This window comes from Gossypium arboreum, chromosome 7 (assembly GCF_025698485.1).
Source record: "Gossypium arboreum isolate Shixiya-1 chromosome 7, ASM2569848v2, whole genome shotgun sequence".
Lineage (NCBI taxonomy): Eukaryota > Viridiplantae > Streptophyta > Magnoliopsida > Malvales > Malvaceae > Gossypium > Gossypium arboreum.
The window spans coordinates 101,692,264-101,709,988 of record NC_069076.1 but is presented as its reverse complement, the minus strand read 5'-3'; the positions used below and the strand labels follow the sequence as shown (position 1 = coordinate 101,709,988).

The following is a 17,725-nucleotide window of genomic DNA, read 5'->3' as shown; positions in this document are numbered from 1 at the left end:
AAAATTAATATTTTATTTATGGAAATAGTACAAATTTAAATTCACCATTAGTAAATTTTTATTAGATTTAAAAGAAAACATAAACACTCTAGAATAATATAATTCATTGAATAAACTATACTAGAAATTCTCAATTATGGATTTCTTTTTATCACTGTGGAATTTGTTCTTGTTGATCATTTACCATTAAGTTCGTAATGGTGGATCCTGAAGCGCTGTTAACTCTGGTATTAAATAAAAAAACGATGCGTTCCCTCTTTCTTCTCCTCTTTTTTCTCTTAGTCTTTACCGTCGAAAAGATACAAAATTCAAGATGCTTAATCCAAGGGTCGCCAATGTCGTAGAACTTGGCTGGAGTTTATTTGATAGCATCATATTTCGTAAGGATCATAACTCCAGGTCATTTAACACAGCCAGAAGTGGAAGCACCAAGGCCATGGTTTTCAAACTCAGCGTTTTGGCAAGTACTCATCCCTGCACTAGAATCCCAACTTGTCCAACCTATTGGGTGTATCATATCATCCATGTAAGTTTGCATAATAATCACACTCGATCGAGTCCTCTATGGACGACCGCGATATGCTGGGAATTGGTCTTCCACCGACTCAAGCTTGAGACCTGGAATGATTTCGCTGTCCATGATCACAATCACTACCGACTGATCCGAATTATTTCTTTTTTTAGCCGTAACGACAACGCTTTGCAGTCCATTTTATGGCTTTCGGACAAGGAATGTGCAGCTCTGGGAGGCTGTCGTTGCATCTCCGAATATGAAATTGATTGTTTCAGAGATGGTGCAATCCAAGAAGATTAGCGTTTGCCGAAAACATAATGCATGTTTTGGTAACTATCCATCGAACAGTTGTAGAACACTCCAAAATATGATTATAACCTGAACGCCACCTCTTACGCTTTCAATGGCTTTGTTGAGTTCTATGTTTTTCCGCAAAAAAGGTGGTCTCCTTCAACAGCTACAACACAATATATACAATTGCAATAATATAGGGTTGGTTAATAATGTATTGTAGCATATATATATATATAGTATTACTGACCGTAGCAGTGAAGTAGGTTGTGGGGTTTTCGTCGGAACTGGTACTAGTATTACCGATGATTTTGGTTTTACCTTTACCATCTCCAATCAATGCCACATGCGTCTTATCGGAGCTGAATTCCACATTCTCCACATAAACCCTTGCCTTAACATGTGTGACAAATTTGTGGGGATTTTTTGTTTGGCTTCATTAATGTTTGTGATCTTTGTCCTTAATATAATTAAAAATGAGTAAATCGATTGAAAGATTAATTTATCGTTTATCAAGTTTAATTGGAGAAATGTTTTATCTTGATTATTAGAGCGAATGACTTTCGAAAGATAGAGACATTAATGTAATTGACTACACTGATAATACATCGAAAATGACCCAAGTAGAATAGATCCTAGACCTGTTTATAGATTCATTCACTTGTGGCGTTCATAGTGTAACATATATTAATTCTAAGTGGATGATTGACTATGTATACGTGACTCGTATACTTTATTGTAAAAAAAAACTTGAGTTCAAATACAAAAGAAACTGAAAGTTGGTACGTTGATATATTAACTTCTACGGCATGTAGCATCATTCCATAATTGTGAAATTCATAGCCCAATAAAGGGTAAATGATATTCTCTCATCGACATTACATGATAGATGAAAGTTAATATAGCCACGAGTTATTTATTTTTTTGATAAATGATTTGATTACTATTATAATAATTAACTTTTAATGAAGAAATATGTAATGGTTACCATAAGATAAAAAATTATCATATTAAGAGAATGGATTTATCTTAAAGAGATTAACAATATCATATAAGGGTAACACACTTATGACAAAATTATTGGACGAGCGCTTATTGTGTAACTTTCGTAATGGTATATAATAAGGGATAACTCAGTCATGACACTTTAATGCAATGATTTCGTGACTAAATAATGTTGTAATTAATAGGTGAAAGGTTGGAACTTAATTACAAATTATTTGATCCCTAATTATATATATGTCCAATTAGTCCCTCCACTAGCTCGAGATAACAAAAATGAATTGCATATATAAACAAATGAACAATGAAATAAGAGTAATAGAAAAAATTTGAGTTGAATATATAAATTATAAGTGTTAGATAAAAATTCAAGAAACACATATAATTGGACATAATATAAGGAAGACTCAACATGGCCTTGTAAAATACAAGGGGCGATAACCCTAGTGTATTATACAAGGTGTCGTCGCCCTAATAGTACTACTTAGAGTAGAAGTTGTATTTTCTATTAAAATATTATTATTTAATCGAGCCTTATTTGAACAGAATTCTTGTATCGTTTCTTTAAAAATAGGAACTATGTAATAAGTAATATACATCGCTTTTCATATGTCGTTATTTTGTTAGAAAATAGTGGTAATTTAATTTAAAGAGCATTCTATTTTCTGAGAAAAATGCATAGTTTTTTGTTATAAAGAGAATTTACTTTCCTACTCAATGTAATAAAAAAATTTCATTTCGTGACTTGGTTCGTGTTGCTCGAACCTACACTCAAGGCATTTCATGATTTGAGGATAGCAAAGAAGGTTGTTTAGTAGAAAGCGATGATTGACTTCAAGTCTGCCTTGTACAAAGCACATGTATACTTCGGTTAAAATTTATTACTATAAATAACATAAATGACTCAATTATATATATTTAAACATATGTTGTAATTAAAATAACAATTTTCTTAACCGATTTTTTACAATTGGTATCAAAGTTAGGTTGCGTTATGTTTATAGTATAAATTGATATCGAAATTTCTCTCTCATCTCATGCTTGATTAAATTGAGATAACATGTGACATTCTTTAAATTGTATGTTTTGTTTATGGTATATGTGGATGAATGTACGAAATTATTTCATTTATGTGATTAAATAATTTTGCCAAAAGTTGTGATTTCTAGAAATTAGATTTGGTGTATTTTAAGTTCTACATAAATTTTGAGTTATGTAATTAGATAGTGGGCTATCATCTCTACGCAGGTCTTATTTAATTTTATATTTGTTGTAAAATTAGAATAATCAATGTGAACTAGAAATGGACTAGGAATTTATGTAACCTTAATTTTAGGTGAAACCCGAGGAAACGAGGTGACCAACGATATAATTGAAATCGAACGTGATGACAACAAACCCGACCAAACCAATTGACAAGTGACTGAAAATGGGTCGACCGACGGTGGTTGACGGTGATTGACGATGGCGTCGTGTATTGAGAAATGTGGCCATATTGTAGTAAACATGTAATTATTTTCTATTTATTTGAACGATAAATAAATAAATAAATTTAACTTCACATTTCACTATTATGTCTTTTGTATTTATATCTTTTATATTTTGCATGCATAGCAAAATTGTGACAAGCAAATATTAGCTCATTGATTGTCTAAAATTTAAACTGAAGATAAGTGGAATAGTAAATAACGTTTACATTGCGAGAAAGACAACTTATTTCAATAGATGATCTAAATGAATTTGTAATCTCGTAAAATAATCAAAGTGAACATTTGATTCAAATATTGAGAAGGATTATTATGTTGTCTACAATTCCAATTGGGGAGATGACAAGTATTATGTAATGACACATATTTCACAGGCACCGAAAAAGTGAATTTAGGGCCTCCGTCTTAGGAAAATGAGTTCGTAAATATTTATTAAAAAAATATTTACGAAGTTAGTTATGGGTTGAATTAGATTTTAATTAGGTGAATTTATTTTTAATTAGAAGTAATTAGTAGAAAGGACTAAATTGAATAGAGCATAAAAGCTAAATAATAGAATAGAGAAAGAATAAAAGATTAAATTAGTAATTAAACCAAATTAGTGACATGTGTAAGATAGAGAATAAATAAATGTGTATTTAAATTATTAGTACAAATGTATGTTATATATATACTTACTTATAAATTAAGTAAAAGATATTTACTTATTATTATTATTTTATATTTTATCTATTAATTGAGATAATGACAAATGTATGGTGTGGGATTAATACATGTGTACATGTGTGTGTGAGTACACATGTATTATTTTTTATTTGTTATTATATAGATATTTTGTAATTAAATATTAATTAAGTATATAATGTATTATAATAAAGAATGAATAAAAGAAAGAAAAACAAGAAAAAGTTACAGAGAACCAAACGAAATAGAAAGAAAGAAGAAAAGAAAAGAAAAGAAAAATGAGAAATTAGGGTTTGAAAGCTTGGAAGTTAAATTGGCAAGTCAATTAAGTCCCTTTCTTTGTGATTTTGATGTTTTTGGAGTCTTAGAGTAAAGTACTCTTGAATTTGTGTGGAAATATTGAAAGTTGATAGACTTTTGAGTAGGGTTTATGTTGAATAAATGATGAAATTAGGGATCAAATTGATAGAATTGTTGATTAAAATTGATTAAAGGACTAATTTGTGAACTAGCTATAAGCTTTGAATTTTAGGGGTTAAATTGGAAGAAATTTGAAATTATGGTAAAATGATGAAAGATTGATGGTTATATTAAAGTTTTGATGGAAATTGAATAAGAAAATGATGTGAATTGTAAAAAGGAAGAAGATGAAAATGGTTAGGACAAATTTGGGATTTAGGTAAAAGTTGCATGAAAAGTTATTATTTTATATATAATATGTATGTTATTAATTAATTATAATTATGCTAATTTTCGTAGCAAACAAGGAAACTGAGACGTCGAATACGAAGGGAAAGGAAAAAGTGATCGAGGAATAGCTCGAGAAAATATCGGTTTTTATTATCATAATTCAAGTTATTTCTTATTAAATGTTTAATTTTAATAAATGTGTATGGAATTTGAATGTGAGGTAAGTAGTGATATTTGAATTGAATGAGAATTGGATTTGATTGATGAATGTATACATGTGTGAAATTGAATTGTATAATGATTTGTGGTGAATTTGAAATTGTGATTGAATTGTTATTGCGATGGATTTGAATTCGAATGATTACGATCAACTGAAAGTGAAAGTGATATGAATATGTGATTTTGATACCCTATTAACAAGTCAGACTATGGTGGATATAGTCAGCATGCCATAGGATAGGAAGAGTTCAGGGATTCTTCGACCTCGAGTCGATGAGACACTTAGTGTGTCATATTTACTTCGGATAGATTCGATAAGGCGTTGGTCACCACTTTGCTTCGGCTTAGCCGATGAGACGTTGGTCGTCACTTATTTGCTTCGAACTATCCGATGAAGTGTTGGTCACCATTTTGGTGTGTTGGTTGGATCCTTGTATCTGCCAAAGTCTGAGTCATGTTAATAGGGGAAAATAAGTAAAACAATAAAATCAAATGAATTTGATTAATTGAGTTATTGAATAAAATAAGAAAGTGATATTGTAAGATGGAATGTGAAATGAAATTTGTAAAGAGATTTAAGGCATGAACCAAAGGTTCATGAAGTGTTCATATTTGAAATGTGAATTGAATAATTATATGTGGTTGAGAGATAAATCAAAGGTTCATGAGTTAATTGAAATCTCATTGATGATTTATTAGATCTAACATTGGAAATGATATAATAGAAATATGATAGTTTGGTATGAATTTATATATATGATTTGTATGTATGATTTGATAATTATCTATGCATATTTATAATATTTTATATTTGCTATAATTTGAATTATGATAGTACCACTGAGTATTTCTAATACTCAGCATACGGTTGTTTCCTGTGCATAGGTTAGGTAAAGTTGAAGTTCAGTCAAGCATCCCAGTCAATCCCGACCTCAGCTCAATTTTGGTGATGCATCTATCTTTTAGAAATGTGGCATGTACTAGGTTTGGTTTTTATCACTTGTAAATGCTTTATATTTTGAATGTAAATGTGATGCATAATCTTTAAGAGGTAACAAAATAGAAGAATGAAAATTTGCTAAGTTTGAATAGGTTTGATGAATGTTATTTGATCAAGGTTTATAAGTAAATGTTTTGGGCATGAATTAGGTGTGTTTAGTATATGAAAATAGCTTAAAAATGGTGAAAAATCATGTTTTCACATGGCCAAGTCACATGGGCGTGTGGAAAAGTCAGACTTGCCCAAAGGTTAGTCCCACGGCCGTGTGAATAAGTCAGATCTGCCCATGGGCAGGCCACACGGGCATGTCCCAGGCCACACAGGCGTGTGCCCCTATTCTGAAGGAAAAGTTTAATCCCAAAACACTTCTTAAGTATATTTTGGGTCTCGTAGGTCCATTTTAGGGACTTAAAAGTGGAATTTGAGAAATTTTAAATTGAAATATAGATTTATGACTCGGTGTTGTTCATTATTAGTGTTTAATTTCGGTAATACCTCGTAACCCTGTTTCGGCGACGGGTTGGGGTTAAAGGGTGTTACATCTTAGCTATCGGAGCAGTAGACTCCACAAGTAGAGACATAAATGTATTCATTGGTAGAATGATACATTACACTAAACCTAAGATAAATTAATTCTAAATCTGTTTGCGAATTATTTTACTTGTGACGTTCATAGTGTGATTTACCTAAATCTTGAGTTAATCACTGACCATGCATATGCAACTCAAGTGCTTTGATATAAGTGGATGCTTATGCTCTAAAGATAATCTAGTCCATAGTCGATATGTTGGGTACATGACTTGTGTATGGTATGGCTTTACTAGCAAGAGTAGAATTCATAATTCAATTAAAGAGTTAATGGTATTCGCTCATTGGCATTGTGTAGATTAATAAATATGGAACGTGGCCATGGGTTGTTAGTTCTCGAACGAGTAATTTATCATAGTCATTTATTGAAAATGATCATATTAATCATTAAGAAGATACAATAGTGAAAAATGAGATAAAATATGATTGTATTGAGTGAACGAATTTGACTTAAAGGAATTAAAGATATCATATGAGGGTAACACACACATGATGAGGTCATTGGACAAAGCAGTTGGATGAATTATTTTGTAAAGAGTATACAATAAGGAGTTTTCAACCATGGTACTTCTTGTGGACTGACTCCATGATTAATTAATTGCGAATTATCGATGTTTCTAAACATAATTGCAATCATTAGAGCCTAATTGCATATGTTTGATTGGTCCCTCCGCTAACTCAACAAAAGCTTAATCAGACTGCATTTAAATCAAAAGAAAATTTTACGACTTTTGGAATAACTTAATTTAGTCGATTTATTCGATATGAAATTAAATTAGGTGGTCGTGAGAATTGTACAACTAGAGAATTTAATTAAAGAATTTTCTTGAAAAATTAATTTGGAAAATCTAAGTGATTTTTAGAAAAATTAATTTTGATCAAATAAAATTAAATTAATCAAATCAATTAAAATTAATATGATATTTTTGGAAGTTAATTTTCAAGTCAGACAATTAGCCCAATGGATAATTTAACTTGAAAATTGGACCTGAGATCATAAATTGAGTCTAAGAGCCCAAAACTAAGACCAAGACTCAAAAACTAGTTGAACCGGGCCCAATATGTGAAACCGGGTTGACGGTCCAATTGGTGACTAGACTACGGTCGAATCATCATTGACCTGAACTGAACCGATAGCATCCGAACTAACTCAGTGTGCCGTAAGGGTGTCACACCTACATCATCAGACACGACAGTGCCAATGGCTGCTACAACGTTGTCCTTATGGTTGGCAGTGGTTAATCATCGATAGTTCAGCAGTGAAAGAGTTACACTCCTACTGGGACTCTACTAGAGAATTTGATTTCAAATTAATTCTTCCAAAAATAATATTATTTTAATAGTTTAATATTAAATTTAATATTTATCTTAATAATATTTTATTAATTTAATATTGAAGTGATTATCTTGATAAATATTATATTAGTTTAATATTAAAGCGGTTAAGTTTAATCATAGTTAAACTCTCTAAACTCTCTTTATATAAAGAGAGTATTGGGTCATTATTTACACTTATTTGAATTCAAGAAAAAGTTGTAGAGGGAAAATTTTGTGAAGAGATTATTTCAGAAAATTTTTAGACATATTTTTCTGATTTACAACTTGACCCAAAAATTTAGAGAAATTATAAAATTATCCCATTACTAATTTTTGTGAAATTTTTTTTTATTCGAAGCAAGCCTACACTCGGTAGGCGTGAGCTTGAGGATAGCGGAGAAGACTATTCAGTTGAAGCGCTCATCCTAGATAAATAAAAAAGGTACAATTTTGATTAATTGTTTATTACTTTAGATATCACAATCAAATATTGTTTTGGAAAAAAATTTAAAACTTTGGTTTTTCCCTAAATTTATTTTCCGCTACGTTTTCCAAACTTGTTTTTTCCAACATCGTGGTGATCATTGACGGTCTAGCCGACAAATGGTCGCCGACAGCAATGATGGTCAGCAACAGTGGCGAACTGGTGGTAGTGACCAGTAGCGGTGGTTCAGCGATGGAACCTTCTTCAATTGATTAATATACATCATTATTATTTTGAGCTTTTCTTTTTTTTTTTTACATTTTTATTAATCAAATGGATGTATTTATATTAATTATTTTGTTAGTAATATTATTTTTATCCCATGGTCATAATGGAAAAAAATAGGTTAAATATAAAATTAGTACTCAAACTTTTCCACCCCAGATTGATACTTATGATTTTTTTGTCCTAAATTAGTACTCGAACTTTTTTCTGTCAACTAAATCGGTATCCGAGTTTAACGGTGTTAAATTCAAGACATGTGGCCCTCTAAAATGAAGACACATGGCAATGATGATGTCATAATGACATCATCATTTTAAAAAAATTAAAATATAGATTTAAAAATTAAAAAAATAATATATATATTCTTTCTTTTGACTCTTCTCTCCCTCTGCACTTACAATTCTTCTTCTTCCTCCTCCCTCAACTCAAGTTGTTGCCTTCGTCGGAGCTAGCGATTGGCCTCCCTCAACCCAAATTACAATACTAACTATAGTAAATGCAAAGCTTTGAATTTGAAGAATCAGAGAAGAAGAGGCCTCACTTGGATTCTCCTATCATGGCTCGTAATTCATCCATTCCTCCCAACCACACAAAATTGTAATCTCTCTCACACACTTCTTTTTTAAAAAATACTTTGTATTCTCATCTCTCTCCCTATAGTTTTCAAGTCACTAAACCCACACAATAAATTCACAAATTACAATACCTTTCTCTATTCCATTCATATATAAAAGCAACAATAGCAATTAACGTAACTAACCCTTTGCCTTTTTTATTTAATTTTTTTAGTCTTAAAATTTGAATTTCCCTTTCAGTGTTTCATTCAATATTTCTGGGAAGAACGTGCAAATTTTATATCTTCTTGTATGGATTGTATTTTTAGGGTTTTCAATATTGGATTCAGGTGCAATTGGATGTAATAATTGTTTTGAAATTAGGGTAAACGATTGGGTTTTAAATCTAATTGACGACTTTGTTTCGATGTGAAAATCAAAGTCTGGATACAAAAAAGGGCGAAAGGAAGATGATAATCAAACAGACGATTGTTAAGAGATCTGTTTTTTTCTTTTGTTTTTTCATTAGAATAGTTGATCTTCAGGTGATAATTGTCTGCTATTAGACGAGTCTTTTGTTAAGAGATCGTGGATGTTTTATATTTTGTTAAAATTTTGTTGTATTGTTGATTCCTTTATATTTAGCTTTTCTTGTAGATGTGTATTTTTATTTGGTTGCTAAGAAAGTGTAGGAAATGAAACGAAATTATATATATATATATATAAAGACAAAAAAATTGGAGTGGGGAGAAAAAAAAAGTCAAAAGAATTTTTTTAAATTTTTTTAGATTATGACATCACCATGACATCATTTATGTAACGTGTCACAATTTTATTTTGTCACGTGTTTTAAGCTTAATGGCGTTAGACTCAGGTGTCGATTTAGTTGACGAAAAAAAGTTTAGGTATCAATCTGGGACAAAAAAAATTATAAGTACCAATTTGAGAGAAATAAACAAATTTAAGTACCAATTTTATATTTAACCCAAAAATTCTTAAACTATGATTGTTCTTAATACAAATAGGATAGTACTTTTTACTTCTTCTAAATTAATATAATTTTATTTTTATATTATAACATTAAATAATTTTATTCATACTTTAATTATAATATTATTTTTAAAAATTGAGACTTTATAATTTATATTAATATTGATAATTTAAATATTATATATTATTTAAATATGGCGCTTTCCTAATAGAATTGTCAACAAAACAGCTAGAGCACATTTAAAATGAGTTATAATACATATTTACATAGTGAAAGATTCTTCTTCTTAATTAATATAGTTCATATGATGTCTAAAGATATTTTTAAATTAAAAAATAAATCTAAGTTTAACTAAATTTAAAATAAAAAATTTATTCAGATCAAGTCATAAAATTAGACAATAATTTAACTTAACAAATTAATTTTATTTAAAAAAACTCTTCCAAGGACTAAAACCTCAAACGATTTGGCCCCGAGAGTACTTATTCTTTTGACTCGATTTTAATCTTGGAAAGTTATAGTATCTTATTATATAAAAAAAAAATCCTAGTAATCAGCTAAAGCAGGACTCGCAAAAGCTCAGTAGAATCTTTCTCCCCCACTAAGCTTGGAGTTTCATGGCCGTCCGCCAGTCGGTGGTTGGTAATAAGCAAGGGACCCACAAAATAATACTAATTGATTACAGATCACATGGCTCGGTTTTGCTCTTTTGTGAAGAAGATCATCATCATTTTGCAACATAATCATAGAAACAGTTCATGGCTTCGAAATTTACTTGTAATTCGTACATATTTGAATATAAATACAAATATATACACACCTATCAAGTATGCGAAATGTTGGCTCAGCAATTAGAACCAACCAGGGGAGATATTGTACATGAGAACGTGTCTCGCAGCTAATTTCTGGTATAATCATATACGCCTGTGCATTACTTGATACACAAATAATAATATCCTTACAAGACAGTACACCGTTTGTTTTCACAAGTTTTGGGTGTGTAATACTAGCAAGTATTCTTCTGCATACCTTGTTTTCCAGTTTTAGCCCATTTTATGGTTGATCGGGCTAAGGCATCCATCGGATCCATACATTTCTTCAGAAGAGGATCTTCTCTAGGTAATATATTCTGAAGCTCATCAGAAGCAAGGATGACAACATTGACGGCCCTGATCAAAAGCACCTGGATTGCTATTCTTAATAGATTCCGAGCCCCTTCGGTGTCTCGTTTGTTCAATGATTCGATCGCTGGAATTAGAATGTGTTCCATGGTTGCTTTGTCTGGCAAAACTACCTCAAACCCCTGCAAATTTCCAGTGTTTGAACAAACCAAGTTTACATCAGGATCAACATTTCTTCCTACACAGCTAAAACAAGCTCAAAACAAACATGTAATATGTTTCATATCATGTTATTGGACCATATCATCTTCATCTCTCACTTGTGGAATAATCTAAACAGTTCCTCTGTTTCCTCACATAATATGACTAGCTTAGCACAGTCAATTGCAACTGTTACTCGAGGGATTCGGGTATGTTCAAATGTTTATGTACTTGGAGGGTCATATATCCCCCGAGAGAAACAATTTGCCAAAATTTTAACCCAAGATATCAAGACATAACACATACATATATAAAACTCAAATTCATGTTCCGAAATGCAGCGTATGAGAATTCGAATGTTCAATCTGGTACACATGAAAACTTATATGCTCCTTCTGATGCAATGTATATCAACTTAATAACATTAATATATCATCACAAAAACCCAATCCAGAAGCAGATAGTGTAGTGAATGTGCAATAATAAAGCTCCAATAAGGAGTTAAAATGACATTATTCCGGATACCTGATTCCCTAGTTGATCCTGGTAAGAAGCAGCAGCTATAGTTTCAGTGGCAGCCAGCACCCCAATCCGCACATTACTCCCAGTACCATGTGGCTTCAGTTTTGCTTCCTTGAGCTCCTTAGCAACACATTCACCAATATGAAAAAATGGCAGTGAGCAGCCCTCTGATATCTGTTCATGCCATGCATTTGAGATATGGCATGGCATAACTATGCAGCTAGCACCAGACTGTTCAAGGAACACTCTTTTGTGCCTCAAATTCCGGACAATAGCTTCATGATTCGCTTCATTTTGAGCCGTTTCATCGAAAGATGAATGAATTGAGGCTTGAGAAGCAAGTGCCGCATCTATGGAAGGATCACTGCAAACTACAAAAGGCACACTTTCTTCTCCTTTTCTTGAGCTCCACCACACAAGTTTCTCCAGGAAAATAAGAGTGGACAGAACAGAAACCCCTCCAATTATACCTACAGTGTTTGCTTGGCTAAGCAGGGAATTCTGAGCTTGGGGTTTTACTTGTGGTGAATATGAACTTGATATCTTTTTGGACTCTGATAGGTTTCCACTCTCATCACTTTGTAAAAGAATTGAACACATCTTCACCGCAAAACATGGGTTCAACTTTGTTCTACTACTCCTCCTGTTTTTGCTTATGTTACCTATTATTTGTGGGCAGTTTACAGTATGGAAACACTTAGTCATGCCTCCATCAAACATCCCTAATTACCAACAACTTTTAGAAGCTAAAACAGTTAGAATCTTCAAGGAAAGTGCTGCGTTTCAGCACCAAAATCCCACCTCAAAACTAGAATTTTCATGTCTTTTCATCTTCAAAAATGCCCAAGCTCGCCGTAACCATAGTGCAACTCTATACAAAACCAATCCGACATATTTTAAGGGGAATTTTGAGAGCAAAGAGAGAGCCGTAATTAACAATGAGATTTTTTTTTTTGCTTGTTTAGATTTTTGTAAAAAAGGCACAAGGCAAATGGGGATCCTGAGTTCTGCAGGGTTTTTATACATGACAATGAAGTAACAATGATATTAAAATAAAAAGGAATCTTCGTAATTGTCACCCTCTTAGCTTATTCCATTGCACCATTGTCCACCGTTCAATGAATGATTTTACAAATCCAAATAAAGACAAACCATCTATTACCTTTGGCCTCAATTATTTTCCCTTTTTTATCTTTTTCCTCTGGCAAATGTGACGGTGATGGCAGGAAGGAGGAAAGTTCTCAACTCAACAACAAAAATCACTGCTGTGAAAAGTTGTCTTCACATTTTACTGCTGGATGATGATGATGATGGTGATATCATATGATACAACAAATCTGACTAAATGGGACTTTTATGCTGATGTTAAATGGGCAAACAAACATGAATGGTGAATTGAACAATGAACGATGAAACAAAGTGTCACATGACAAAGAGTTGATTGTCTTCAAATTGAGCAAGTGGTTTGAAAAAGTGTTCCTTTCTAGGACAACCTGACTTTAGAGACACTCACTTGATGATGATTCAATAGAACAATGCCACGCGCACACTTGTTCAAATGTCATTCTCCTACCATCTACACCCTACTTCATGAATGAGCTTCTTTCCTCTACAACATTTTTTATCAACAGGGAAAAAAAAGTCATAAATGGTGATGGTATTCTTGCTTAGGGCACTTAATAGAGGTACCATTAGCCAAGTTAGGCTGAATTTAAGTCTAAAATAGATAGGTGAGTTTTATTTGATTATTTGGTCAATCTTAAGTAAAAAGTGCAAATTTTATTTTCAATTTGTTTTCACTACATCATAAATCAATTTCAACTCATTGAATAATTATATTCATGTTTCATGTGTCGAATCTAATTGTTCTCTAAAAAATCATTTTAAGTTAAAATATATTTTTAGCACAAAACAATATACAACATTTGATTTTTACAGTCAAAATCATTATTTAAGTTTATATAAAATAAACCATTTTAAAATCTTAACCAAAACACATGTTTCCAACATTTCAAATGAAGATCATCCATGTTAGTTCATCATTTTAACCAAGAATATTAATAGAATAAGCATGTTGCCATGTTCCATTATCTTTAGGCAATAATTGTTCTGTCATAAGGTCTTAGAAAATAGATGAAAACATGTTTTACTATTCATTGATTGCAAAAAAGCGATGTATAATGAGAATTTGAAATTAAGTAATGAGTTTTATTTTTAATTTTAATTTTAATAAGAATTGAATTTGAATTATAAAAATTATTTTATTTTTTATTGATAATTAATTACGGAATATAAATATATTTTTGATAAATTTAAATATTAAGTTTTGAATTTTTATTTTATTTTTATCATGAATTTTAATTTGAAAATAAAAATATTTAATAAAATTAACGTGTTAAATATAAAAACATCATAAAACTAAAAAATAAATATTTGTTGACAATATCCAGATAATAAAAATTAATTTAAATTATTGTGGATTGATTTGCAATTTAAAAGATAATAAATAATATAAAAGAAAAAAAACTTAAATTATAATTTAATTCAACATATTATTCATTAAGGTCCTATTTGATAAAGTATAGAAAAATTCAATTAACTAAAAAGTTAATATTTTCATTAACTAATTTTTAAACACGTTTGATAACTTATAATGAAAACTATTAGATAGAAAAACTTTATACAATAAAGATGTAGAAAATGATAAGCAGATAGGGACTTATAGTCTACTTATCACTTAATAAAGAATAAATTCAATTATTTTTATTTTATTCTATTTCATTTACGATTATATTATTTTTTCAAACAATCCAATTATACCCGATATTTAATTTTAATTAATATACTAAATAAATTTTATAACTTATATCCAACCCTTATTTTTTCAACACATTTTTGAGCATTTAATTTTTTAGTTTATTAAACATAACCTAAGTGGTAAATTACCCTTTATATGCCTTTTTTCAATGAAAATTTTCTATCAAATGGTTAAAGCTCTTGTACTTTCATAAAAATTCATGAATAATCAATATGTGTTTTATTATGTAGTATGTACTTTCATAAAATATCCAATAATAATGTATGAATTTGCTTAAAAGACAAAAAGTAATTGAATTTAAATGTAATTGATTATTTGTAATTATCGATGTAATTATCCCAATTTTCACTTTTTCTAATAATTGGAGAGTAATTAAGGTACTCCAATTATACTCAATTTGAAAGATTCACTAATTATCTAAAAATATTATATATAATTATAAATAATTAAAATTAGATAATTTTGGATCTTAAATGAAAACTTGATTGTAAGACTTCATCATTAGTAGCATCATCAATAGGCAATAGTTATAAGTTGTTGAAAATCCATTAAGTACAAAGATGAACTAAGACCCATCTTAGTAATAATTTCCTTTGTTTATTGACTAGGTTTCTAATCGATACATGCTGTTTTCCATCCAATGATGGCTCATTGATGATTATTATTTTCATTTTGGCCAATAACATCACTTTACTTTTCCTGTAGGTTGTATTATCAAAGTGCAATTTGCCTTTAACATCAGCTTCCCACAACATTTTAGCTAATAGTATGGTGATAACTGTGTATTTTGTTGATTGAGTTTTAGTTCGGTTGGTATTAATATTGTTGTTAGTGTAGGAGGACGTGGATTATCCTCTTATTTAAGGGTTGTGATAGTTTTAAGCATTATATCAACTTAGAAACTTTCAGATATTCTCACAATTAAATTTTTTTTTTTTAAAATGTATATATTTTACAAAAGAGAGTTCAAATCTTTCTTTTAATTAAAAATTTCTCTTAATTCAAATTTTCTAAAGCTATAATGTATATATAATTGCTTTCTCCTATACTTGTTGAAGACTATTGAGCATATAAAAATGTTTTGAGGTCACAAAATTTGGTTAAAGTTTAATTTGTTACTTATTATAAGTTTTTATTATTAAAGAAATATTTTAGTTTATGTTTGAAAAGCTGTTATTTTAGTTCCTTTATTGTTAATGAGATGATTGATTTAACAGAGATTGTCGTCACATTAAATCAAATATTAAATTAAAAGGTAAACTATATAAATGGTCACTTAATTATATTTGTGTTTCTATTTTGGTTACTCAAGTTTAAAAAATTTCAATTTATGCACTAATGTTTTAATTGGTTCTTGTTTAAGTCACCTGTCGTTAAATTGATAATGAAAAGCCTTTTTTCTAACTAGTATAATAACACATTTGGTCCTCAATACTTATATATTCTATCAATTTGATCTTCAAATTTCCTAACTAAGACTTTTAACTTTTAAAACAGAGGCATATCACGTCTATTAATTATTTTATTTATGGTTGAAAGTATCCAATTCAATACATAACCCTTTTTGTTTATATTTTTAAGAAGTTAGTGTTAGAAATTAACTAAGCACCATTAAAAATAATAGAAAATACAAAATCTGAAATTTAAAATATAACATATAATAAAATTATATAAATAGTTTAATATTTGTAAAAATAAAATAAAATTTCACTCGACAAGCGAATTATAGTTTTAATTAATTTGGTAAATGATTTGACACTAAATTAGATTATTAGTGATATGTATTGCTTATTGTGGATCTACAAATTAAAAATTAAAATAAATAGAACACATAATAACCTCTTAATCAATTTATAAAATTAAAAAAATCATTATCAATGTAACAAAAGAAAATTCAATTAATTCTTTCACATTTTTTCTTATGAAAAATTAAATGTTATTAACTTTCTTTATATAATTATTTATTGAACAATTGGATTTTTCAAAGCCATATTTTTTAGCTTTGGATTTAATCATATTGTTAACAATAAGAGTAAAATGTAAAGTGTTCTTTTTAAAGGTCTTTTCATTTTCTTTAAACAAAATTTTATCAATCAAAATGTTATAAAATATTATATTTAGAAGAAAATTAATAAAAGGAAAAGAAAGGGAAATAAAATTTCAAGATAAACTCATTGGCATTGCGAATAAGCTTGGAAAACGGCTAATTAGTTGTGAGGCTTTTTTTTTGGGGGGGGTACAAATTTATAGATGTGAGATGTGAGATGCTTTTATTTTAAAAGTTCAAAACTTTGTTAAGAAGTTGATGATCAATTTGATAAAATTTTTAAATGTAAATGGTTAAATTTAATGAATTGTTTAAAATTAGGATCAAATTGATGGAATATGTAAATATTGAGGACTAAATGTGTTATTATATCAATTAGATTTCCTTTATCTATTTAACAACGAGTGACCAAAACAGAAACAATTCAAATGTTAGTGTCTAAATTAAAATTTTTAAAGTTGGGTAGAGATAAGAAGTTGATTTTGCTTTTACTTCAAATTACTTTCTATTTCATTTTTTTTTTGTAATAATTGTTGTATTTGAAATATTTGTAGTTTGATTCACATCAACCACTATCAAACCACTTCCATTTGTTTTCAAAATCGGTAAACTTTTTAATTTTGGTCGTTTTAGCCACACTATTCTACTAACAATAAACTTAACATGTAGGGTTGCAAAGATTAAAATGTTCTTTTAATAGTAAAAGATTTAAAATGAATTTCATGATATGATCAAGATTTAGAATGGTTATCCTAAAAAATAGACTTAAAATTTTGTCTAAGTCTGGTTCATAGTAAAAATGCTAAACTTGAACCCGACCTGACTCTAATAATTATTTTAAATTATTTTTTATATAAAATAAATTTTAAAAAATATAATACATAAAATATACTAAAAATATTAAAATAAATATTTCTCAATAAATTAAAAATACAAAAAAAAAATATAGGCATGTGGCCAAAGCCAAAAA

At 29.4% G+C, this 17,725-nt stretch overlaps 1 protein-coding gene across 1 annotated transcript; it reads right to left on the bottom strand.

Annotated features, from left to right (window-relative positions):
• Positions 1-10,816: 10,816 nt before the first annotated feature.
• Positions 10,817-12,934, bottom strand: LOC108468036 (uncharacterized). The gene is made up of 2 exons (XM_017768889.2): positions 11,894-12,934; positions 10,817-11,349 (listed from the first exon to the last, which is right to left on the bottom strand). The coding sequence occupies exons 1-2, from the start codon at positions 12,608-12,610 to the stop codon at positions 11,053-11,055; spliced, it is 1,014 nt and encodes a 337-aa protein (XP_017624378.1). The 5' UTR covers positions 12,611-12,934; the 3' UTR covers positions 10,817-11,052.
• Between the last annotated feature and the right edge of the window lie 4,791 nt (positions 12,935-17,725).

Coding starts and splice junctions, on each gene's coding strand:
- LOC108468036 (XM_017768889.2), bottom strand. CDS start 12,610: ATGTTTGATGGAGGCATGACTAAGTGTTTCCATACTGTAAACTGCCCA. Junction 11,350..11,893: donor AGGATCAACTAGGGAATCAG/GTATCCGGAATA, acceptor GGAAATTTGCAG/GGGTTTGAGGTAGTTTTGCC.